This window comes from Halichoerus grypus, chromosome 2 (genome assembly GCF_964656455.1).
Source record: "Halichoerus grypus chromosome 2, mHalGry1.hap1.1, whole genome shotgun sequence".
In the NCBI taxonomy this organism is placed as follows: Eukaryota; Metazoa; Chordata; class Mammalia; order Carnivora; family Phocidae; genus Halichoerus; species Halichoerus grypus.
The window spans coordinates 205,888,736-205,913,521 of record NC_135713.1 but is presented as its reverse complement, the minus strand read 5'-3'; the positions used below and the strand labels follow the sequence as shown (position 1 = coordinate 205,913,521).

Below are 24,786 nucleotides of genomic sequence, written 5' to 3'. Positions count from 1 at the left end.
TTTTAGAGAAGGAGGCCACAAAGAAAATACGTCTGTCTAGGGCAGGCAAGCTCAAGATTAGGAACTCCTGCCCTCCTGACACATTTCCCACTCAGTCCCATCTACTCCAAACGAGTCAATTCCGTGGAGTCTGAGGACTCCTAACCACCACCTCAAGGTGCTGTCTCCCCGTCCCGAGCTCCAGATCTGTCAGTCCGCTGCACACGGACACCTCCACTCAGACGCACCTGGATCCTAGTTAACACGCCCAAACTCACCTTATCGTCACCCCCCCAAGCCCAGTCCTTTCTTAACCCTGTTGTAATGATGTGTGACTCCATCCATGCAGTCACCCAAGTCCCCCTACACCTCCCCCACCAGAGCTGACTCTAATCCCTTCCACTCTGCAACACCTCAGGCCTAGACCACCATCAAAGGAAACTGAACAAGCAATCTCAGAGCTTGCCTCCCTGGGTCTCAGCCCAGAGGACAAGCTTGCTCCCGGCTCCTCCCTCTGCTTCCTCCCATCCCTACTCAGTACCCCCAGTCGGCTCCTGGAAATGACTTAGTACCTGCGGCACCTCAGAACTGCCTTCCACCTTTGCTGCTACAATCATCAGCCCGCACCACTCACCACCCTCCCCTGAACACCAGCTCCCGCTTCTTTACCCGGCGTACTCCTACACTCCAAAACACAGCTCTGAGATCACCCCCACCAGGAAGCCTTCTGTGACCTCCTGCTGTGCCTCTCAGGTGCTGCCATGACCTTCCAGCTCACCTTACTATTACTGTCAGCTTATGGGTCTGTGCATCTTGAAGATGGGGCGAGGTCTTTATCTTTGCTTCCTTGGTACCTAGCACAGCAGTCTCTACACACGCATGCTGAATAAAGGACTGAGCCCAGAGGTCCATAGTGATAATGAGTCAGATGCCTGCTCAAAAGAAAAACAACAGCATTTCTAGATCACTAACTGGAAGTAATTTTAAGTAGCATTTTCTGTCACTGTGGCTGTCTCTATAACAAAGAAACCACTGCAATGAAAGAACCCTCTCTCCACCCCTCTCGTTAGCCACGAGTGTTCATCAGGTACTCCAACAGGTGAGTCAGATTGGCAAACTAAAATCTGACAAAGTCTAAGCTCATGACTACACAGAACTATTATCAACGATCAGAGTTACAAGAAACCACACCATTCAGGGAATAAGGAGTTGTGAGGTACAACTAATGGAGGAGAAACGAAAGTCAGCAGCCAATATAGGATGAATGGCCATACAGACCAGAGAAACCCCAAACACCAAGCCACAGAGTCGGGTAAATGTGCAGACCGAATAACCGAATAAGGCAAGAGGAAGGGGGGGAAAAAAAGGGTCAGAAAGCTACAGCGTTGTAACAGCACTGGTCAGAGCACTTATCTTCAGTCCTAGCAAACCATTCTAAGGATTATAAAACACAAATTTCTTTTTTTTTTTAAAGATTTTATTTATTTTTGGGCGCCTGGGTGGCTCAGTCGTTAAGCGTCTGCCTTCGGCTCAGGTCATGATCCCAGAGTCCTGGGATCGAGTCCCACATCGGGCTCCCTGCTCGGCGGGAAGCCTGCTTCTCCCTCTCCCACTCCCCCTGCTTGTGTTCCTGCTCTCGCTATCTCTCTCTCTGTCAAATAAATAAATAAAATCTTTAAAAAAATAAATAAATAAATAAATAAAGATTTTATTTATTTATTTATTTATTTTTTTTTTTTTTTTAAAGATTTTATTTATTTGTGAGAGAGAATGAGAGACAGAGAGCATGAGAGGGAGGAGGGTCAGAGGGAGAAGCAGACTCCCTGCTGAGCAGGGAGCCCGATGTGGGACTCGATCCCGGGACTCCAGGATCATAACCTGAGCGGAAGGCAGTCGCCCAACCAACTGAGCCACCCAGGCGCCCTAGATTTTATTTATTTTTGAGAGAGCGAGAAAACATGAGCAGGGGAGGGAGGGGTAGAGGGAAAAGCACACTCCAAGGGCTCAATCCCAGGACCCTGGAATCATGACCGGAGCCAAAGGCAGAAGTTTAACTGACTGAGCCACCCAGGCGCCCACAGATTTCTTCAAAACACAAAACTTGGTGGCTGGGGGGATGGGGTAAATGGATGATGGGCACTAAGGAGGACACGTGATGTGATGAGCAGCGGGTGTTATACGCAACTAATGAATCAATGAACACTACATCAAAAACTAATGATGTACTATATGTTGGGCTAATTAAATTTAAATTAAAAATAAATAAATAAAACAAAACACAAAACTTGTGTTTAAGTGAGTTTCTGGTTTAATTGTTGACCCAGAGATACAACTCTCTCTCTCTCTCAGCTTCATCAAAAAGAAATATGGTGTCACACCTACCGCATCCATTTACAAAAAAGGACTTTGGGGAGTCAGTTTAGGCTACTCTCACTGCCACACTGCTCCTCTCCCCCCACCACCGGAAAAAGACACTCAAGAGAAATGTCTTTTTCAAAAGAATTTGTGGAGATTGCCCCAACATCCCCTAGTAGTTAATTCCAATGGTAAACAACAATGAAGTGGTTTTTGTCGTTTAAACACATACAGGGAAATGACAAAATTGCCTGAACACATCATCTTTGAGGAGAGAACATTTCTTGAAACCTTAAACCAAATTTCCCAGTGGTTTGATGCCAAGACGTAGAAGTCATCTGATTTCACCACCCACTGCAACGGCCAGGTCTTGGCTAAGCACCAACTACAGAAAACGCAGAGGCCGCCTCTTCCCCGGCCCCGCCCCCGCCCCCACCGGGTTTCGCTGGTGCGAAACTTAAAGTCATTCTGACCAGCAAGCTTCTGAAGGGCTCCATACTGATGCTATCACCTAAAAGTTACCCTGAACCAAAGTCGAATTTTTGCTGAAAATCATCCACTGTAACCCACTGTAACAGTATGAAGCAAGTTCCTTCCCATAAGTAGAAACAGCACGCATGACTGGACCACAGACCTGTGCCCGAAAGCCAGGAGGTCCTACCTCACCCAAGCAGCACAGATAAAACCTAAGATAATGCAAACTCTTCTAAAGGATGCACGTCTAAGATCTGATTTTTTTTTCTTTTAAAGGGTCAAGTGTAAGGCTTGAGTCTCTCTGATAAGAAAACCATTTGCACACAAGAAATCTTTTTTTTTTTTCCCTGTAACATTAGCAATAACAACAGGCCTCTTAGGTCAGCATGTTCTTGGCAAATGTTGACTTTGAAAGACCACTGCCTGAACAAACTGCTTCAAAGCCTCCTCCACCACTTACATAACGCACTTCAGTACTTTTCCAGAACACAGGCCCTTTGAAAAGTGTGAAGGGGGTTCCGAGTGGTTCCTCTTCCCCGGCCTGAGAGTCCCTGACTCAGGATTGCTTCACAGCCCTCTCCCGCAGGATGTGCGAAGCGCTACACGCACACGATCCCCGCCGGGCCGATTCACCCCGGCCGAGCCACCCGGCAGCCAGGACCGCCAAGGAAAAGATCTCCCCTCGGAACGCAAGCGGCGTCTCCCGCCACAGACCCTCCAACGCCCGCCGCCGGGGGCCCCCGCGAGCCCGCGCTCGGTTCCCGCCCCGCCCCCCGCGTGAGCGCACTCCCGGCGCGGAGGGGAGGCAGGGCCGCGGCCGCGCCCCCGCCCCGGCAGGCCCGGCCGCCTCTCACCTCCTGCACCGGCGGTCCCGGTTCCTGCCCAGACGGTCGGACAGGCGCCCGAGGAGCGCGGCCAGCCCCGGGCGGCCAGGCAGCAGGCCCAGCAGCCGCCTCCAGAGCACCGGGCCCGCCGCCGCCGCCGCCATGGAGACTCGGCGCTTCCGCTTCCGGCGCGCAACAACTTTATTGACAGCGGCGCTCGCGGACACGGGGAGGGGGCGGGGCGGGCGCAGGTGTGCGGGCGGCGCGCAGGGCGCAGGCGCAGCGGGCTGAGCTTCTTCCGTCCCACCCTCCCACCTCCGCGCTCCTGAGCCTGCTGGCCTCGCGCCCAACGGGTCACGACCAGCACCGAAGCTCGCGGGCAGGTGCGCGGGGCCGCCCACGAGCGTACGGTGAAAGGAGCACCTCCTGTAGCTGATCTTCGAAAGGAAGACGTTGCAGGGTCCTGAGGGCGGGGGGGGGGGGGTGGAATGACTCTGATCCGAAACATGGGGTTCCTCGGCTGACCCACACGGACTGAGACTTGGGAACCGGTAGAGCGGTGGGAGATCGTCACATCCTACTTGTCCTGTCCCAGGGGGGTGTTGTGAGGGTTCAAGGAATGCAAAACATTCCGCATTCCACGTTCACCCAGGTATCCCAAGGAAGTCAGTTACACGCACCCTGCAACAATGTTCATCTTGGCATCGTTCGTGGTACCAAAAATGTGGAAGCAGGGGCGCCTGAGGGGCTCAGTCGGTGAAGCGTCTGCCTTCCACTCGGGTCACGATCGCATGGTCCTGGGATTGAGCCCCGCATCGGGCTCCCTGCTCCGCGAAGGGCCTGCTTCTCCCTCTCCCTCTGCCGCTCCCCCTGCTTGTGCCTCTCTCTCTCTCTCTCTCTCTCTCTCTGTCAAATAAATAAATAAAATATTTAACAATAACCAAAAAAAAAAAAAGTGGAAACAATCAACAGTGGGGAAGTTGGTGAAATGTGAAATAAATAACGGTGCATCACTATGTTGGAAGACCGTGCATCCAAAAAGAATTACCTCCCAGAAGAATGTTTAATGACATGAAGTGTAAAATCCAAATTTCCAAAGAGTAGTATAGAGCTTATCTCATTGGGAAAATTAAAAATTGGAGGGAGTATTGTGTACAGACAGACTGAAAGTAAATACATCAAAATGCTAACATTGTCTATTTGGTGCTATTCAAGAACTTCCAAGTAGTTTACAAGCAACAAGCATTTCAGATTGTTTTAATTTTTCCTTTATGTTTAGATAGCGTTACAAACACAAGGTGGAATTTGATTCAACTCTTCCGAGTTAGAAGTGGTGAATCATCAAATTTCCTAATTTCCAGTAACTAGAATGAGACCATCCATTGCATGATTCCATTTTTGCACAGCTCCTGGGACACGGGGTGGTTGCAGAGTCAAGTTGCTGAATGCCTGCACCATGATGCTCAGTGGTGACCACAGGAGCATCCTACCCATCCTGAAAAGAACTGGCAGTTTCTTTTTCTATGTGGTGATTGCCGGGTAAGGTATTAAGTGAGACAAACAACCACAGTACTGTCCCATTGGGAATTTCTGATCTAAAATAAATTGTACTGGGGCACCAGGGTGGCTCAGTCGGTTAAGCGTCTGCCTTCAGCTGGGGTCATAATCCTGGAGTCCCTGGATCGAGCCCCAAGTGGTCTGTCCGTCTGTCCGTCGGGCTTCCTGCTCAGCAAGGGGTCTGCTTCTCCCTCTCCCTCTGCTCCTACCCCTGCTCATGCTCCCACTCACACTCTCTCTAATAAATAAATAAAATCTTTAAAATAAAATAAATCAGACTAACACACGGTGTTATTACAGCATGGTAAGTTAAACGAGTAAGTATTTTCATTACGTATAAACAGCAAGCAATGACCCAGTCGCTTCTGAAGCCACACAGCTAGAGCCTCTGGCCTTCCTGTCTATTTTGAAACTGTCAAAGGCACAACCAAAACAAGGCAACCATGACTTTGCCCCAAGACGTGCACATTGAGAAGTTGCAAAAATTTTAAATAATGGTTTTCAGAAATTGAGCAATCTTTTTTTTTTTTTTTCTTACACGATGACAACATAAACACTTTCCACCAGGAGATCTCATCTGGGCGGGTTCGTGGGAACAAGCAGAGGAGGTAAGACACTCTCAGGTGCCACAGGTGGCCCAGAGAGGAGGCGTGGGAGTGCCCCAAGCGGCTTGGAGGGCCGGCGGTTAGGGCAGATACCACTACTGCTGCTGGGCTTTCCACTCACACCTTGATGACCCCGCACCAGAAGGCACTTGCCCCCTGAAACTCCCCGGTGGCTTGAAAGCCCGTCTGCTGAGCCCCCCACCCCACCCCACCCTCCTGCCCTCACCCACTGCCTTCTGGTTAATCTCACTGGCTCCTTCCCGAACAGGAGGTGCCAGGGTTAGAATGGCAGAGTTGATGGGACTGATGACAGATACCAGGTCTTCCCAAACGGAAAAGGAAATGCATTCATTGGAAGGAGGGTTGACGTCAGGGAGTGGTGGGCTGCTGCCCCTGATAGCAAGGCTGTTCTCCCGGGCAGGAAACATCAGGAAATCCTGAGCCAAGGGCCCGGGCCTCACTGTCTGTGATTCACACCCGAACCGAAAATCTTGTCAATGCGAGCGGAAGGCCCCTCCTCCCGGAGCCTACTTTGTGCGCAAGGGTCTCTCTCAGCCACAGGGCTGTTGGGAAATGCAAGGAGGGGGAGGTGTGCCCGTCCATCTTCTCCTTCCAGCGATGAGCAACTCTGTCGCCAATCAGTTCCTTCGGAGAAGCCCACTCTTGTTTCATAGGGAACGTAGCTTAGGGACGAGGACAGGATGAAGCCAGCCTTGGGGTCTCTGCCTCCATTCCTCCACTTGGTCACTGCCCAGCCTCACCAGCCTGCCTTTTCTCAATCCCTCAAGCCCACCCCCCCCAGCACACGCACACACACACACACATACACACACACAACACACGTTGCCGCCTGAGGATCTTTGCTTAGTTGTTCTATCTGCTCACAGCTCCTCTCATCCTTCTGAGCTCTGTGCTTCCCCTACAAACACCTCCTGGCTCCATTCATTCTGCCTATTACATACTGTGATCTAATCTCATTTATCGGTTTATTGTTCTGTGTGTGTGTGTTTATCAAAGTACAGTGGACACACAATGTTACATTAGTTGCTGGGGTACAACACAGTGATTCAATCTCTCCATTATACTTTGTGCCCTGCTCCCCACAGTGTGGTTACCCCCTGGCACCATACAGCACTATTGCAACACCATCCCCTGCACTCCCTATGCTGTGCCTTTCAGCCCCACGACTTACCCGTTCTGTGACTGGCAGCCTGTATCTCCCACTCCCCTTCACCCATTTTGCCCATCTTCCCACTCCCTACTGTGCATTTTGTCTCCCCGCTCCTCACCCCCCAGAATGGGTGCCCCTAGCGCCTTGTGTGCTCTGAGCACCCCGAACAGGAGGACCTGCCAACAGAAGCGGGCTCGGCCCACCCCTGTTGAATGATCGCACACGAGAGGTGGTGAGCTCCGGAGCTTCTCGGCTGTGGGTCTGTGTTTCTCCACCACGGGGGGAGAAACAGTGATTTAGCCTCCTGGTAATTTATTGACCTGCTGCCACAGGTCAGTTTGCAAACCTGGCTGCTCAGGTCTATCTTTGGGGGCTGGTTTAGCTGAGCCCTCAGTCTCCCTTCAGGCCAACAGTGCTTTCTCTGCCTTCATTTTCCCTGAGATATACTCTGAGCTTTCCCAGTCCTTGATGCCCTTCCAAACTAGGACCTGACACCAACCCTCCCTGGCATAAGGCAGGCTTCGGTTCCTCCCGAGCAGGGGCCGGCTAATGCTTCCTTCAAGGGTCCGATAGTAGACACTTTACACTTCGTGCGCCAGGTGGCCTCAGTGGCAACAGCCCAATCTGGTACAAAAGCCGCCGCGACCAATGCTAACGAGCGTGGCTGTATTTCCAATAAAACTTTATTGTGCTTCGGAAGACATCTTTTCTCGTGGCCGGGTAGCAGGTGGGAGCCCTGCCAGGGTCTTCCTGCACCAGGGACCTGAGGTGGCTGGGGCTGGGGGGAAGCCCAGAGAAGCTGAAGGTTGTGGAAAACAAATCTGCCAGGCACTGAGGCTCAGAACAGCCATTTCCAGGGCAGGGGCGGGGAGCTGGTCAAGGTTCTTGTATTTATCATTTAAACTTCTCAGTGTTGAAAATCTTGTCATCTGCAAAACAAAACACCTATTGCTCAATGTGCTCCCTGCCTCCCTGCCTCAAAGAGAGGTCCAGGATAATCTGGCATTTCATCAGCAAGAAGCCAGGGCCCCAATTTCTGGAAATGTCTCCTGGGCGGAGCATGCTGGTTTGTTTCTGCGTCGCTAGCTCTCAGTTTCAGGGGAATCTCAGCCTCTTGTGGCCTGGAAGGCAGCCAGCGCCACCCCAGCGAGGAGCTGCTCCCCTCCTCCTGATGGAGCAGTCCCGCGCGGCGGGAATCACGGAGGCCCGTGGCCAGTTCTGTCCCAGGGAATCCCGGGCTCCCTGGGTCCTGCCTGGGTAGCCAAGGCGAGCTGCTGGGGGCTCCCTGGCAGAACCCCACCCTGCCCTGCTTCTCTCTGCCTGGCCCCTGGGGCAAATTGAAACAGGAGGCCGAGAGGCTACATGTGCCCCGGGCCTGGCATGCGAAGCCCGCTCAGGATAGGTCTGGCTTGATGAGATGAGGCCAAATCAGACCAGGCCCAAGCAGGTGGGACTCTCAGGACCAGGCCTGATTTATTTCCAGTGACTCGGAATTTAGGAAAGAGACTCAAAGTAAATCCCCCAACGTCCATCGCCTTTCTTGCCCTTTAACCTAGAGAGGGGAGGCGGGAAGACAGAGGCCAGGTGGGGTTGTGCTCCAGTGCCTGGGGCTCCTGGCAGGGAGGGGAGGCCAGTCCTGGGGGTGGCCCTGTGCTGAGCTGGAGAGCCCACGTCCCATCTAAAGGGCTAGTGGAGACCTGCCAGAATGTAGACCCAATGATGCCAATCATCCAATTTTTCCAAAGAAAGCCCCAAATTCAGATGTGAATGTGAAATTTCCAGATTTTTAAATGTTGTCTCAAAAAAATTTGGGGGGGCGCCTGAATGGCTCAGTTGGCGAAGTGTCTGCCTTCAGCTCAGGTCATGATCTCAGGGTCCTGGGATCGAACCCCACATCAGGCTCCCTGCTCAGCGGGGAGCCTGCTTCTCCCTCTGCCTCTGCCCCTGCTTGTGCTCTCTCTCTCTCTCAAATAAATGAATAAACAAATAATCTTAAAAAAAATTTTTTTTAATTCTGTGCAATCCAACCAATGCATCTATGGGTCATGTTCAGCCAATAGTTCACCACTTCACACATCTTTGGTCTATAAAAACATATCCTAGGCACCATGGGAGGACAGGGTAATAGTAGAAGATCACAGTTCATCTGTTTGTACCTTTCGATTGTATTACCTCTTCATAAAACACATTTTAAATTTCGAAGTTCCAAAATTCAGAGAATGTACCTGACCCATCTCTCAGGGGTTTAAGGGAGTATGATACTCTCATTTTGTCTGCTTGTAGCTGCCTCAGGTGGAGCTTGGAAGCAGGGAGCTAAAGCTTTTCGTAGGTGGGAGGGAGAGAGAGGCAGAGGGAGCAACATAGAAGATGCTCAGCGGCAGAGCCCAGGCCCCCAGACACTGGTGGTGCCCCGGGCCTAGGCTCTGCTTGCTCCTGGCACCCACAAGCTGGGAAACTTCGGGAGGTCAGGTGACCCCTCCAGACCTCAGCTTCCCATCATACTGCGTGTGTCACTTCCTCAGGGAATCCCCTCGGCTGCCCCCCCCATAGATGCGGTCTCCCCATAATATGCTCACACAGACCCTCCCCCCAGGACTTTTCCTTTATAGTACTTAGTGCAGTCAAAATTAATTAATCATGACATCAATTGTGGGGGAATCTTGTCCTTCTGGAAAGAATCTAAACTTCATGAGGACCCAGACTGATAAATTCCAGGCACCCTGCTCGATCTCTGACACATGGTAGGTGCTCAATAATTATCTCTTAAAGGAACAGATGAACGAGTGAGTGAGTGGTTTTGTAAAAATAAGTCTTGCAAGAGCAAGAAGTGACTCTGGGTAGGCTTATCGACCCCAGAAATCTGGCCTGTCACTAGCATTTTGTTCACAAATAGAGGGGGCTTATGAAATCCTGGGGAGGGGGCAGTACGAGTACCTGGGTTAAGAACACCGAACCATGCAATGTGAGGCCAGATGAGTGCAGCATGAGCAAAGGGAGAAGTGGGAAGGAACGACGTCATGCTTTAGAATCTCACCTCTGTCCCTGATAGATACTCTACCTCCCACTCCTTCCGACGCACTTCTCTGCCCCTGTGGCTGGTTCCAGACCTTGGGAGCCAGAGAGAGGGTATATCATTTCCCCTTTGACCTGACCCAAGACTCAGTGCCTGACAAAGTGCCTGCCAGTGTGCGCTTCACAATGTGGGGGAATCAAGGACCTTCTTAGTGCTGTCACACCCCTGGATGGGGCATTTAGGAGGTCCCCGTGGAGATCTCGCCACTGGAGGGAGCTCAGTGCAGGCCATGGGCTGTCAGCTCACGCAGGTGAGTTGGTGAGCAACGCCTGACCCCAGAACCCCATGGGTCGGGGGCTTCGAGCCGCCTTGCTCCAGGGGCCCAGCTGTCTGGTTTACTGTAGGCCTTGCACCCAGGGGTCCTCCACCAACCCTCGGGCGTCTGGGGCCCAGGGCAACAGCTCCCGGGAGCCAGCCTCACTCGTCACCCCCCTGGCCAGGCTCTCCTTCTCCTGGGCACTGCCACTTTAGCTCTGGGCGCCGGGCCAGGCCTCACTTGCATCGCAGCCCAGATGGTTCACCACGGCCTCTTCCCAGAACTGCCCGCTGCCTGGGTGTCTGTTCCTGAGTGCGGGCGCGGGCACAGTGGCTGCTTCAGGGCCAATGGAGACTATTCCCATCCTAGCCCCGGACAGAGTGGGGTTTGTTGGTTTGGGGTCAAGAGAGACAGTCGGCTGGAAGCTAACTGCCCCACTCTCTACCCGCAACTCAGAACTTGGAACAGATGTGGATTCCTCATAGAGCAGTGGAAAGAAACTTCCCTCCCCCCAAGATGTACCCCACACACTTCATACCCTCTGCACCCTCCTAAAGTCTCCTCCACTGACCCACCACCCTCCCACCACCCGTCTGTGGGGGGAAATGCCCCCCCCCCCATGGCAGGGGTTGGAGCTCTGATCCAGCCCAAGCCCCGGAGGAAACAAGAAATCTGACAAGGCAGGGTGGGTGAGTGGGTGGGTGGGTTGGTGAAGTTTCCCCTCCCTCGGCACTTTTTTCCGGGAAATGCCAGAGGCCAGCTGGGCCTGGAATGTCAGGCTTGAAAGAACCCCTCCACTGCTCCAGACCTTAGAGCCACAAACCTTTTCATTAGCTCTGTCGCCCCTCCCAGCAGGAACAAAGGCCACAAGCCATTGTCCTGGTTTCCTTGGCCTGCCTCTGGGGATTGTCACAAGCAGCAAAGAGAGATCAGGGTCCACCTGTGGTGAGATGCCTCAACCTTTCCCCCTGCCCTGGAAGGTCACCTCCCTGCTACCCCTGCCTCCAGCAAGGACAGACAGGGGCTTCCTTGGGGAGAGAACAAGATGCATCAGCCCTGGGCGGCCCGACCAGGCCCTGGAAGAGCCACCCTGGGGCAGGAGGGGCAACACGGCTTCCAAGAGGTCTGATAAGACACAGCGCCCCCCCCCCCAACTTCCTGCATCCTCTTCAAATGAGCTGAAAAAATCGGGGGGGGGGAGCAAGAAGAGGAGAAGCCTCACTAGACTAGAAGCTGCAGAGGGAAAGAACCAGATTCTTTCCCCCACCACTGCATCCCCAGGCCTAGTCAACCAACCCGCACGTAGTAGGAGCACAACCAATGCGGAATAAGCAATATAAAGCCATGGGGCAGGCCAACCCAGGCTGCCTTGTGCCATAGGAAGCCCACCAGTCTTAAAGACAGAGGCTGAGGGCCTGGTGTTGAGCAACGCTGTGGTCTGAGGCCAGTCTCCTAACCCATCTGGGTGCAAACAAGGCCTCTGAACAATGGCAACCTTACAGCCCGCCCCCAGGCTGGCCAGAAGACAAGAAGACCATCTATGAGACTATGGGACCTTGTGTTCACCAGGCCAGGCCATCACTTCCCACGACAACCCCACAGGCGCCAGAGTTCCCATCTCCGAGGTTTGGGGAAGAGCTCATCATCTGTCACTCCCCATGAGTAAGTGAAGCCCCACAAGCAGCTGAAACCGCTGTGTACTTCCCCTCCCTCATGAATGAATCTGTATTATCTTTATGACCAAGCACCTTTGCCTGGAAATGGGATTCTGACTTCATAGAAATTCTGCAAAGGAAGAGATTAGAAGGCAGGAGTCTCCTAAATCCCATAGCCAGGAAGACAGCAGGTGGGGCAGAGGGGCCAGACCTGGATGGGCTCTTCCCCTCCCCAACCCCACCCCCACAGTCCCCAGCAGGCAGGGAGGGTGGGAGGGACACACCGCCCTGGGACTGCTCTGCTCTGGGCATTTCTCTTGCCTGGAAGAGGGTCTCCTGGGTTGTGCCCTGTACTGGCCCAGTGCCTCCTTTCCCACTTTTCCAGCAAAATTTGAGTCCTCACTCTGTCTTCAGATTAGCAGGTTTATTAATCCCCACCAAAGGCACATGGGGCTTCCACCCCCTCTGTCCCATCTACAGATGCTCCCGAGTCCTGCAGGAAGAAATCAAAAGCCACTCTAGAAATAAGCAGTCAGTGGCATCTGAAAAGGATAGAAAACAGGGGTTAAAACAATCTCTTAAAGATTCATTCAGGGGCGCCTGGGTGGCTCAGTCGATGAAGCATCCGACTCTAGGTTTTGGCTCAGGTCACGATCTCATGGATCATATGATGGAGCCCTGCATCCGGCTCTGTGCTCAGTGGGGAGCCTGCTTGAAATTCTCTCTCCCTCTGCCCCTCCCCCCCAAAATAATAAGTAAATAAATCTTAAAAAAAGAAAGATTCATCGAGCACTTTCTTTCTTTTTTTTTTTTTTCCATCGAGCACTTTCTATGTACCAGGTTTGAAAAAACCGAACACCGTCTGTTTCCTCAAGGTTCTCACTGGACGAGTAATCAGGGCATGTTGGTCAGCGTGGAGGGAACTCTCCTGGAAGTTTAGACTGAGTCTCTGCCAAGTCTTAAAGGAAAAGTAGAAACCAGCCAAAGTGTGGAAGGCAGTTCCACCTGGAAGGAAATGAACATGCAAAGACCCAGGCCTGGGGAACGTTCTGGAGACAGCCTGGGGCTCCATGAGAGGTGGGTGGGGGTGGTGGCCACTGATGGTGGCCTTAGAGAAGTTTGAATCATCCCAAAGGCATTGGAAACCTGGAGTCATTGGAAAGCCAAAGGGAAAGTTGGTAGTTGGCTGATCTGTTTGAAGATAAGCAGCTTCATGGAATGTATCTTACATAGGAGATAACAGGGCTCTCCAAAACAGAAAGCCATTCCTGGCCACACCCATCCCCTAGCAGCCCAGGCTGCAGCCACGCCTCCTCTCTCCAGACACCTCAGTGCTTTAAAAAAAAAATGTAGCCGACACGTGCACTGAGCATTTAATATGTTCAAGGTACCATCCTAAGCATTTGCATGCATTAGCTCATTTAGTCCTTACAACAACCAGATGAGGTAGGTACTATTATCAGCCCATTTTACAAATCAGGAAACTGAGGCATGGCTGGGGAAGTAAGTTGCCAGAAGTCATACAGCTACTGGCTGGTGGAGCCTAGACAGCAGTTCAGTCTCCAGAGTCAGTATGCAAGCAGGGCAGCACCCCCCCCCCCACCCGCAAGCCCAAGCCCCAGGCCGACAGCCCCTTTCAGCAACCCCCTCCCCCAGCCCAGCTGATACTGCCCCTCCTCTCTGCCCTTCCAGTCAGTCCTGAACTCTAGGGCACGCTCCCAGCTTGCTGGCAGACATGCAGACATGCAGCTTTTGCTGCGGGTCCTCTGCAGAGCCCAAGCTCATTTGGGGACCATGCTCTTGCTTCAGAAGCATGAGTTCCTCCAACTAGTCTGGAATTCCCAGAGTTCCAGGGCTGTTTCCTCCTCCTTATCTTCCCCCCCTTCAACACCACCCCCATAAATGAACTCTCAAAGTATCCTAGGGTCATCATCACAATCACCCCTTCCTCCTGGCATCCTCACTTGGGGGTCCCATGTCTCTCGCCTTGCCTGTCTCCCTGCAGGATTCACCCAGCACTTTGCTCCGTGCCTGGCAAAAGCAGGCACTCAATGAAGGTTTGTGGACTGGATGAATGAACCTGACTTGTGTCAGAGCATTATAATTTACAAAGCACTTTCTCATCCATTAACTCGAGGGCTATTTCTTGTGAGTCTTCTTGTCCTCCACGGATTCAGCACAGAAGTGTACGGTCATGGTGCAGCCTCCTCTTGTCCTTTTCCGGACGAGAGAAAGAATGAACTCCTGATTTGAGAGAGGAGGATCCATTTCATTAGCCCACAAGCATCTTGAGGGCAAAGACCTGGTCTTATTCATGATTATATTTCAACACCTAGCATAATGCCTGGTACACAGAGCCCAATATTTGAGAAATGTGTTGAATAAATCCATTTCCTCCTCTGCGGAAGTAACTAGAAATAACAAGAAGACTTCCTCCTTGCTACTGTCTCCTAATAGAAGCTGAGGAAGAACGAGACAGAATCCCTCCCATTTCTAGCACACTTTGATGTGCAGAATCTCTTCTTGTTTTGTGATCTCAGCTCTCTGATGGGAAGAGGTTACTGTTACTATTTTACACATGGCAAACTGAATCCCAGAGAGGCTGGGTAACCTGCCCAAATCTCACGTAGTCCCGACATGCGTGAGAGAAAGAGGTGATGGCACAGATTGAAAATACAGTGGCAAAGGCAGTCAGGTGCCTGTCCCCTCCCAGATAAGGGAAGGAGCCAGGCTTCTGTGTGCTAGACTCCCAAGATGCCTGTTGTCAGCCTCTCTCCCTTCCTTTCCGACTCATTATCTTCAGCAGGGTGGCATCTGGGAAGAGGGCACAGCCCAAAGCCCACAGCCCCTGTGTCCCGAGAGGTGACGATTCAAGTGGAATTTAAACTGGTCCTCAGGTGTCTGCAGCACCCCACTGCCTGTTTGGGGACAGACTGCAAAAGTTGCCAACCTTCAGAAAGCAGGCGCTGGTTAGCCCAAGCCACCCACATCCATGCTGGCGCGACCAAGAGCAAATCCATCATTCACCACACACACCTCCTCACACCCAGGGCGGGGGGAGATCAGACCCCCGAACTCAGAGGTAAGGGAGGCGGGGCACATTCTTGGCGGTGCTGGGCCATCTGGAAGTGGGCTGAACTTCTGAAAACTGTCTTCTGGAAATCCTCCGCTGCTGGACTTTTAGTCCCAGGTCTAATTCCAACTGCGATGAGAATTCTCCTGTGGCCCCCGGGAAGGTCCCCCGCCCCAGCTCCTGAGCCAGCCTCCCCACTGCCCCCTCCAGTTTCCATTCCCCAGCTTGGGAGGTGCAGCTCCGAACTCCACTCCCGCTATGAGACCCCAGGGCGCCCTCTAGCGGACGCGAGGCGCGGGGTGGGGCCATTGCTTGCCCTCGGGCCAGTCCCGCCGGGTGAGAGCACCTGGCTGGACCCACAGCGCACCCCGAAAGTTTGGAGACTCAGATGTGTGAAAGCGGTTCTTGTTTGTCTGTCTCTGGCTTTCTGGTGGCGGGAGGCGGCACTCATGTCCGCGTCGGCAAAGAACCTGGCAGTGGGCCGAGGGGCTGAGGCCGGACAGCTGCCACGCAGGCTGCGTCCCCTCCATCCCAGGGACTCCCGGCTTCGCCTCGGGGACGTGACCCCAGGTCCCCACCACCCCCCACTTCAACTCCCAGGTCCGGCCCCAGTGTCGCCGCCCGGGGCTTTGGGGTGTCCCCACTTCCCTCGCGGCAGGCCCGGGCCTCCTTGGGCCGCGATCGGGACCTCGGACGGGCCCGGGTGGGGGCGAGGGGGTGTCCCCGCGAGGTCTGAGAAAAAGGGAAGGGGAGCCGGGAGGCTCTCCCGCTCGGCCTCCTGGAACTGCCCGCGCGCTCCCGGAGCCGGGCCCCCGCCTCTGCCAGAAACCGGCCTTCTTAGAAGGGAGGGGGAAAGTGTGAATGAGAAGTTGGGGGCGGAGCGCGCGGGGGGGAGGGGCCGCTGCCAGGAACGCGCCGCCGAGGCTGGCGCCGCGCCCGCCGGCCGCCGGGGCCGCCTCGCGCCGCGCTTTGTCTGTGCGCGCGTCTCGGCCGGTCCTGGCCCGGCTCGCGGCCCGCCCTCGGCCGCCCGCGGCCCCTCCTTCGCCCTCCGCGCAGCCTTTCATTGCTGCGAGTAGTGACTAAACATTACAAGAAGGCCGGCCGCGCAGTTCCAGGAATCGGGGGGGCGGGGCGCGGCGGCCGCGTATATACCCGCGAGCGCGGCCTCGGCGGCGGCTCCGTCTCACACTCCCGCGCCGCCGCCGCCAGCGCCGCCGCTCCAGCCCAGCTCCCGCCGCGGCCCCTCGCCTCGTCCCCGCCGGCCGGCCCGGGGACGCGCAGGGGGCAGGGCGGGCGCCCCAGCGAAGCCCGAGGGACGCGCGCGCGAGGCCCTTTGTGGACTTCACGGCCGCCAACATCTGGGCGCAGCGCGGGCCACCGCTGGCCGCCGCGCCTCCGCCTCGCCTTGGGGACCGTAGGAGGCGCAGCCCCAAGGCCGGAGACTTCGTTTTGGGACCAGGTAGGAAGGAGGGGCACGGCGTGGAGCGGGGCGGGAGCGGTGGCTGGGGGGGGGGGGCTAGCTAGTCCCGGGAGCTTTTCCCGGTTTCCCCTCCCCTTCCCGGGTCATTCCCGGCAGGGAGGGGACGAGGTAGGGGCCAGAGCGGATGGAAGCCGGAGATCCCAGGTTCCCGGAAGACCCAGGCTGGGCCCTCGGGCTTCTCATGTCCCCTCCCCACCCCACCCCACCCCCCATGCCTCAGATTTCTCTCTCCGTCCCCGCCGCCCGGGGCCACCGGACTGAGCGGCGCCCAGAGCGTCCCGGGGGCCCTTCTCCCGCTCCCCACCACGGCCATGCTCCCGGAGACCCAACTTCCGCGCCCGAGTTTCCCACTCGCCGTTCTCCCATTGCGCGCTGAGGAGGGGGCTGCCTGGGGCCACCCCGCCGGCGGGGGCGGGGGCTGGGCGGGCTCCGCGGGGTGCCTGGGTGGGAAGAAGGGCTCAGGCAGGGGGCCTCCGGGCAGGGGGGGTGCCCAGGCCGCTCGGCGGAGGCTGGGGAGCCGGGGCGGGCCGGGCGCGCTGGAGGGTTCCGGGCACTCACGCGGCTCGCCCCTTCCTCCCCACAGCCCCCGGGGATGCGGTAGCGGCCGCTGTGCGGAGGCCGCCGAGCAGCTGCAGCCGCCGCCGCGCAGATCCACGCTGGCTCCGTGCGCCATGGTCACCCACAGCAAGTTTCCCGCCGCCGGGATGAGCCGCCCCCTGGACACCAGCCTGCGCCTCAAGACCTTCAGCTCCAAGAGCGAGTACCAGCTGGTGGTGAACGCAGTGCGCAAGCTGCAGGAGAGCGGCTTCTACTGGAGCGCCGTGACGGGCGGCGAGGCGAACCTGCTGCTCAGCGCCGAGCCCGCCGGCACCTTCCTCATCCGCGACAGCTCGGACCAGCGCCACTTCTTCACGCTCAGCGTCAAGACCCAGTCGGGGACCAAGAATCTGCGCATCCAGTGCGAGGGGGGCAGCTTCTCGCTGCAGAGCGACCCCCGGAGCACGCAGCCGGTGCCCCGCTTCGACTGCGTGCTCAAGCTGGTGCATCACTACATGCCGCCCCCCGGCGCCCCCTCCTTCCCCTCTCCGCCGACCGAACCCTCCTCCGAGGTGCCGGAGCAGCCGCCATCCCAGCCGCTCCCAGGGAATCCTCCCAGGAGAGCCTATTACATCTACTCGGGGGGCGAGAAGATCCCTCTGGTGTTGAGCCGGCCCCTCTCCTCCAACGTGGCCACTCTCCAACATCTCTGTCGGAAGACCGTCAATGGCCACCTGGACTCCTATGAGAAAGTCACCCAGCTGCCTGGGCCCATTCGGGAATTCCTGGACCAGTACGATGCCCCGCTTTAAAGAGCAAAGGACAGGGGTCGGGGCGAGGAGCCTGGGTCCCCTCTCCTCCGTGGCACATGGCACAAGCACAAGAATCCAACCGGGAGAGTCCTGCCGCTCCGGGTGAGCCAGGGGGGTGGACTGGCCCCTCCCTTCGGCCTTCCCCCCTGCAGAATGGGGCAAGCGGGACCTGGAATGTGTTTGAGGGAAGGGGGAGTGACACCTGAGCGCCCCGCCCCCACTCCGGCTTCTCCGGAGGAGCCAGCTGGCCGGGTGGGGACAGCGACGACAGCAGTGGATTCTCTTCTCAACTCTTCCTCGCTTCCTCGACTCCCCCTGCATTTCCAAACAGGGGACACTGCGGGAGTGTTGAACTAGTGAGAACTGCCGGGGAGTCTTCAAACTTTCCAACGGAACTTGTTTGCTCTTTGATTTGGCTTAAAAGGTAGCTTTAAACCCGAGCAGGTCTCTGGCCTGGAAGAGGGTGCGGGAGAGGGCGCCCCAGGGGCCTCAGGGCTGCAGGCTGGCCACGGCGATGGCCACTCCCACTGTCCACCCCAGGTGAGGAGGCGGCTGCGTGCTCCTCCTCTGGCTCTGGGGGATGAGCGCAAGGGGTGACCGGAAGGGGGCTATTCTGTTATCCTCTCTAGGACAGCCACCAGAAACACAGGTCCCAGAGTCTATCTAGTGCCGGGGAGCCCAGGGTCCTTCCCCCGTTTTAAGGGGGAAGTGGCATTTGGAGGGGAAGGGGTGGGCTGGTAAATTATTATACTTTTCCCCACCCCTGCTCTCCCTTCTGGCACCTGGGGGGTGGGAGGAGGATGGAGGAGATGAGCCATCTTTGACCCCAGGTCCCCGGACAGAGAAGATGAAGGATTCTACTTTGTGCGTCCTGTCTGGCTAGGAGATTTGCCTTAAATGCTCCCTGTCCCATGGATAGGGACTGGCACACAAGAAGCCACACGCTCAGCCAATCCAGGCAGAGGCCAAGGGATCCTCGGAGGGCGGCTGCCGGCCACTCGGCGTGGGGGGAGGGGCGGGCGGAGGTGGAAGCCGGTGGAGGTCCAGACCTTCCAGCCAAGCCCTGGAAGAAGGCGAGCCCATTCGGTATTGGCCAGTCACAGGTGCCTCCCGGTGCCTGGGCTCTGGCAGAGCAGAGCCACCAGGTCCCACAGCCCTCCTCACCTGGGGGGTGGGGGGTGGGGGAAGGGCACAGGCAGGAAGTCATTGAGAGACTGCGGCCCCTGCCAGCCCAGCTGCTCCCTTCTGCAATAGCACTGATCAGTGAAAAGTTAACAGGAATGTAGCAGCGATGGAATTACCTGGAACCATTCTTTTTGGGGAAAACGAAACACAAAGTTTTCTGTGTCAGGTTATTGGGCTGGATGGGGCAGCTGTGTGTTGGGGTGTTTGGGTTTTTTTTTTTTTCCTGTTATTTTGTTTTGTTTTTGTTTTGTTTTGTTTTAATAATGTTTACAATCTGCCTCAATCACTCTGTCTTTTATAAAGATTCCACCTCCAGTCCTCTTCCCTCCCCCACCCAGGCCTTCGAGGCTGTTAGGAGATGCTTGAAGAACTCAACAAAATAACAATTCAAGTCAAACTTTGCACATATTTATATTTATATTCAAAAAAGAAACATTTCCGTAATTTATAATAAAGAGCACTATTTTTTAATGAAAACCGACTGGAGCCTTTTCCTCCCCGCCCCTTCCCTGCCTTGCTTTCTCTTTCACCCGCACCCGCGCCGCGTCCGAAGGAGAGAGGGAGCCGCGGAGGTTCAGGCTCTGCTCCCTGTATGTCAGGGGCGCTCCTCGCCATGGAACCGAGCTCGTCTTCACCACGTCACTGACAAGCTAAGGCAGCCACCTAGACTTTACCGAGAGGGGTAATTCCTGCTAGTCTGATTCAGATCTGACCAGAATATGCAAAGCAAGTTCGAAGGAAGCGCTTCAAAGGGTTTGCAGGGAGTAAGCTGAGCTGTGGTCAAAGCTTTTAGAGACTCCAGGCTATTAGAGGCGCTCTGCTCTTTGGCAAGGAGGTGTTCCGAGAAAGCCCAGGCTCCGGGGTCCTGGCGGTGACCCATGACCTCAGCACAGCCAGGTTCATGGGAGGTGGGGGGGAGGGGTGGTCCCCACAGTCACTGACTCCTCCCCACCTCCAGCTTCCCTCCATTCCTGGGAGACCCAGCCTGAGCAGTGGCCGGCCACATGCCTCCCAATGACAGCACCCATCTATTTGCCTATTTTTAGTCACTCCCACCCCCTGGGCACTTAGAGGCTATCCCGTTAACCTACCCAGCCCCACAAGGCAGGTGTTAAATCACCGCCACATTCTTAGACATAACTGAGCTCCGTGGGAGCTGTGGGCTTACATTGGTCACTTCTGATGCCTAGAACAGTGCTCAGTAAATACTTGTCGACTGAGGGGGGGCAGCCACTCAGGTTCATGGAGGTTAAGCAACCTGCCCAAGGACACACCACTTGGGAATGTGGGAAAAGACACAGAATTGGAACCTGGGAGCATCTGGTTTCCAAAGCCCACGAACTCTCTCCGCCTCCCTAAGCACTAAGTATGTGGCCAGAGCTGCCCCTCTGCCCCTCTATATATCCCCCTGCAAAGTGAGTACCCCCACTCTGGGGTTTCAGCATTAGGGTTGTGCTAAAAAACAAAAAATCCTTTCTCCGTGACATTTTCCTTCCATGCTTCCTCCCTCCCAAAGCCCAGACCTGACCACTGAAGAGATGAGTGTTATCCCCAAGTCAGGGGTCCCCATGCCTTCCCCCAAACCTCAGATGCCTGAAACAAATACAAGAGGCCTCTTCCCGCCCCGCCCACCCCCCTCCAATGAGCATCCAAAAGGCAACTGAGAGGGGTGCCTGGGTGGCTCAGATGGTTGGGCGCCTGCCTTCGGCTCGGGTCATGATCTCCGAGCCCTGGGATCGAGCCCCGTGTCGGGCTCCCTGCTCAGCGGGGAGTCTGCTTCTCCTTCTTCCTCTGCCTCTCCCCCTGCTCCTGCTCTCTCTCTCTCTATCTGTCTCAAATGAATAAATAAAAAAATTCTTTAAAAAAAAGGCAACTGAGAGTAAATAAAGTCATTTCTCTTTCTCATTTCCTAGACTTTTGGGGGAAATAATGTAAAGAGACAAGAAAGGGCCAGGCTAGGCATGAGACTACTGAGTGGACAGAGCACGTAGGAACCACTCCAGAAAGACCACCGCTTCTGGAACCGGGACTGCAGACCCAGGTAAGCTCACCTTCCCAGAGCACGAGGTCAGGTGAGGGGACCCAGTGGGGCCTGGGAAGCTCCTGGCAGGCTCTTCCCTGCTGAGGGGGGTGCGGGGGGCTGCCAGCCGGCCACCATCTGCCTTCAGCAGAGAGCTGCATAGCTGCTTAAAGAACAGCCTCCGTGGAACCTTGGAACCTAGAGCACAGCAAGTCCCCGTCCTTGGCCCAGAAGGCAGCTGTTCAGCCAGGGTGTCCAGTGTTCACAGGGCGCTAACTGAAAGGGCTTGATCTTCTCTGGCCCAGGAGAGAGCTGCTGTCCCGGTCCCCCTGGAGGTTAAACTCAGAGGCAGGAAGACCCCTGACTCCTTTCCCTCGATGCCCTCCTCCCATCCTTCTTCCCACACTTTTGTCTCTCCATTTTCAGACCACAAGACCAACCTTCTACTTTTGCAGACAAGGAAGCTGAGTCCCAGAGAAGGAAAGCAATTTGCTTAAATTCACACAGCAACCTAGTGGCAACACCAAGATCCATCTGCTCCCCGGTGCTCCTTCCTGTGTTCCCTCCTCATCCTACCCTCCTGTTGCAGAAATCTTTCTGTACTTCTCAGTCCTCTTGGGGACAGAATCCACTCCCTCCCAAGGACTTAAGGGGGGCTGCCAGAGAAGGAGTGTGCCTGGTTCCCAGATTTGCTAAGAAGCTTGAGTAGGCACCCACGCCTCAGTGGGGTTAAGAAGAGCATAGCTGGGGGGTCCCTGGCCAACCCCCAGAAAGGGGAGAGTTTGCTGCTTCCCGGCCCTGTGCCCTATTATGCTGCTTCTGGCTGTAAGAATCCACCCCCAAGAGGCCCTATCCTCTCTCCGGTGGTGCTGTTTTTGGGCAGGCCTCCGGATGAGCTAGAGCCAGGAATGGGAAATCTAAGGCCTGCTCTGGGGGGAGGGAGGGAAGGAGGCCACAGACAGGGGAGCTGGAGATGGAAAATAAGCCTTCATGTTGGGTCCCAGTGTAAGGAAGGAGGTTCCGGAGGGGGCACCGCCAGTGTACCAGGCTGAGAGACGGGGAGAGTCACAGAGGGAGTCTGAGCAGGGACAGAAGTCCGCGGGGGTGGGGGACAACGTGCGCGGGGGCGGATCGGGGAGACCCAAGCCGAGGCTAGGAAGAGCCGGGCCCGGGACGCACCTTCCCGCGCCGCGTCCCGCCGCCTCCCGTGCGGGCTGCCGTCGGGCGGGCGGGCGGGCGCGTCGCTCCCAGGCCGGCCTCTGCCAGGAAGAGTCACTTCCCGGACGCCGCGGGAGCCCTGGCGGAGCTATGCGAAGAATGTCCGCGCGGAGCCCGGCGGGTGGCACCTCCCGGGCCCGCGCCGCCGCCGCCGCGCCAAGCGCCGCGTGCGCGCCGAGAGCAGGCCACGCCCCCGCCACGCCCCCGCCCCGCGGAGCGCGGTCGCCGTGACAACGGGATTACAGGCGCGGAGCGCTGTTTATTCTCAGCCGAGTGCCAGGAAATTCGACGGGGTGGCTGCCAGGCGCACCTCCCTGGGGTGGGGGCCGGGAGGGGGAGGAGAGAGGGTGGACCAGCGCGCCCGGGGCTCCTGGGGGAGGGAGGCGGTCCTCCGTCACCGTCACCAGGGGTCACTGACCCCTCCGAGGGGAGCTGCTCACAAAGCACTGACTCTTTCCCGGCCAGGAGTGAATCAAGTTTTCTCCTCCCAGGGTAGCCAAATCTCCCTCCAGGCTGGCGAGTGCCCCGCCCCCCGCCCCCCAACGCACACTCTCTCTGTCCAGGGATCCCCGTCCTCGGAGCCCCAGAGCCCCCCGCCCCACAATCCCTCATTCGCTCACTCAGCAAATAGCTATTGAACACATTCTATGTGTCAGGGAATTGAATGTGGGACAAGACAAGGCCCTGATTGTCCTGCTCTCCTGAGATTTAGCGGGGGCGGCAATGAATTAGTAAATATACAAATACAATAATTACAGATTGCTATTAGTACCCCAAAGATGCATCTTCAAGTCACATTTCCAGTATGGCCCACATCCACGATCCTGTCCCACACCCTCAGGTAGGGTGACCAGCTTGTCCTGGTTTGCCCAGCACTGTCCCAGTTCGGCCCTGAAAGACCAGCAAACCAGGCTAGTTGATCACCCTACCCTCAGGTCAGAATGCACCCATTTCAGAGATGGAGAAACCGAGGCCCAAAATACCAGGGCAGTTCTTCCAAGGTCATGGGGCCAGTTAGAAAGAGAACGGGAGCTGGAGACCCTCCAGCTGAGAAACCAGGGCTCCTTCAGCTAAACACCCTTCACACACACCCTCCTCAGGCCCCCCAAAGCACTGAAGCACCTGTGGCCAGCCCCCCAGGGACCAGATGAAATTGCTGTCTCCCAGACTCCAAGCCCAGCTCCTTCTGAATCAGAAGCCCTGAGGATAGTCCAGGAATCTGCATACTCAACAGCACTCCAGGTGACTCTCAGATCACTCCATGCTGCCTTCGGGGAAGACAAGCCTGGATCCTCCTCTCTTCCTGGGACTGGGAATTTCCTTCTTGAACCTTGACTAAGCCCATCTGGGAAGTCAGCAGGGAGGGAAAGCCTGGGTTCACTGCCTACGCCCCGGCAAGCGCAGGCAAGTGCAGCCCTTCCCTCTCCTGGGCTCCAGCCCCTGGGCCCTGGGCCTGAGACCAGGGGGCCCCAGGGGGGAGGAGTTCAGTGCTCCCCCCCCCCCCCCCCCGGTGCTGAGCCCTCCCAGCTGTGCTATGCTGGGAACAGGCCAGGCATTTGTGAAATCCTTGGGTGAGCCTGACCCACTGTCATGAGGACTGCCTGTGGAAGCTGGTGCAGGGAGGGGGATGGGGGGCTGTTCCCAGAAGCGGGGAGAACTCTGGACTTCCCACTCCTGAGTGCTCTGCATTGCAGCGCAGCCTTAAGCAACAGCAGTGGTCTGGAAGGCTGCATTGCAGAGAACCAGAGGCCCGAGGCTCTCTTCTGGAAAGAAGCTAAGGCTCTGAATGCTAAGACCGCGCTCGAGCTCCGGGTTACACGTCACTGAGGCCATTCATAGCAATGACCAGGCCCAGCCTTAGAGAAAGACTGAATCAAGGCTAGACTTACAAAAAAAAAAAAGAAAGAAAGAAAGAAAAAAAGAAAAAGAAAAAAAGAAACAACCAGAATGCTAGTTCATTATGTACATTACACAAGAAAATGTATTTGCCTTTTTTTTTTTAAGATTTTATTTATTTATTTGAGAAAGCACAAGCAGGGGGAGCAGCAGGCAGAGGGAGAAGCAGGCTCCCCGCTGATCAAGGAGCCCCGACTGGGCTCAATCTCAGGATCATGACCTGAGCCAAAGGCAGATGCTTAACCCACTGAGCCACCCAGGCACCCCAGAAAATGTTTTTCCTTTCACCTCCTTCCCCCCAAATCTCCAGTCTTCCTTTCGTACAGAAAACTTTATGTAGTATCTATACCATACAGGATATTAAAGACACGAAATAGAAAACCTGGTCCTTCAGGAGGCTGTTGTGCTGCACAGCCTCAGGGGGCGCTGTTCACAATACGATCTTGGTAGATGGGGGTCCCAGGAAGTGGTGGGGGGGGGGGGAGGCTGCAGTGTTTGTGACCTTAGGGTACAGGAGCAGTGCCTGGCCCTTGCCTTAACGACGCTCCTGGGCGATCCCAATGCTGGTAGGAACCTGTTCTGGGCACTGTGACCAAGGCTGGAGATCCATGCCAAC

The 24,786-nt window shown here is 55.8% G+C and overlaps 2 protein-coding genes and 1 long non-coding RNA gene across 7 annotated transcripts in view; 2 read left to right on the top strand and 1 right to left on the bottom strand.

Moving 5' to 3' along the window:
- PGS1 (phosphatidylglycerophosphate synthase 1) overlaps nucleotides 1-3,814 on the bottom strand; it is a 79,580-nt gene extending 75,766 nt beyond the window's left edge. For 4 of the 5 annotated variants that reach the window (XM_078066200.1, XM_078066199.1, XM_036069590.2 and 1 more), the window contains exon 1: nucleotides 3,663-3,814. In XM_078066200.1, the coding sequence (XP_077922326.1) occupies nucleotides 3,663-3,796 (134 nt within the window). In that variant the 5' untranslated portion in view covers nucleotides 3,797-3,814. Of the gene's footprint in view, nucleotides 1-3,277; nucleotides 3,399-3,662 lie in introns of those variants that run through there. The other variant, XM_078066201.1, reaches the window with a different exon arrangement.
- LOC118521205 (uncharacterized) lies at nucleotides 3,808-4,539 on the top strand. The gene is made up of 2 exons (XR_004910039.2): nucleotides 3,808-4,015; nucleotides 4,285-4,539. It is a non-coding gene; the product is annotated as an uncharacterized LOC118521205 (long non-coding RNA).
- Nucleotides 4,540-16,211: 11,672 nt separating this feature from the next.
- On the top strand, nucleotides 16,212-19,513 carry SOCS3 (suppressor of cytokine signaling 3). The gene is made up of 2 exons (XM_036069598.2): nucleotides 16,212-16,481; nucleotides 17,086-19,513. Exon 2 carries the CDS (start codon nucleotides 17,174-17,176, stop codon nucleotides 17,849-17,851), a length of 678 nt encoding a protein of 225 aa, XP_035925491.1. The 5' UTR covers nucleotides 16,212-16,481; nucleotides 17,086-17,173; the 3' UTR covers nucleotides 17,852-19,513.
- The last annotated feature ends 5,273 nt before the right edge of the window (nucleotides 19,514-24,786 follow it).

What these genes read in the sequence shown, in the direction of transcription:
- SOCS3 (XM_036069598.2), top strand. Translation starts at nt 17,174, where the DNA reads ATGGTCACCCACAGCAAGTTTCCCGCCGCCGGGATGAGCCGCCCCCTG.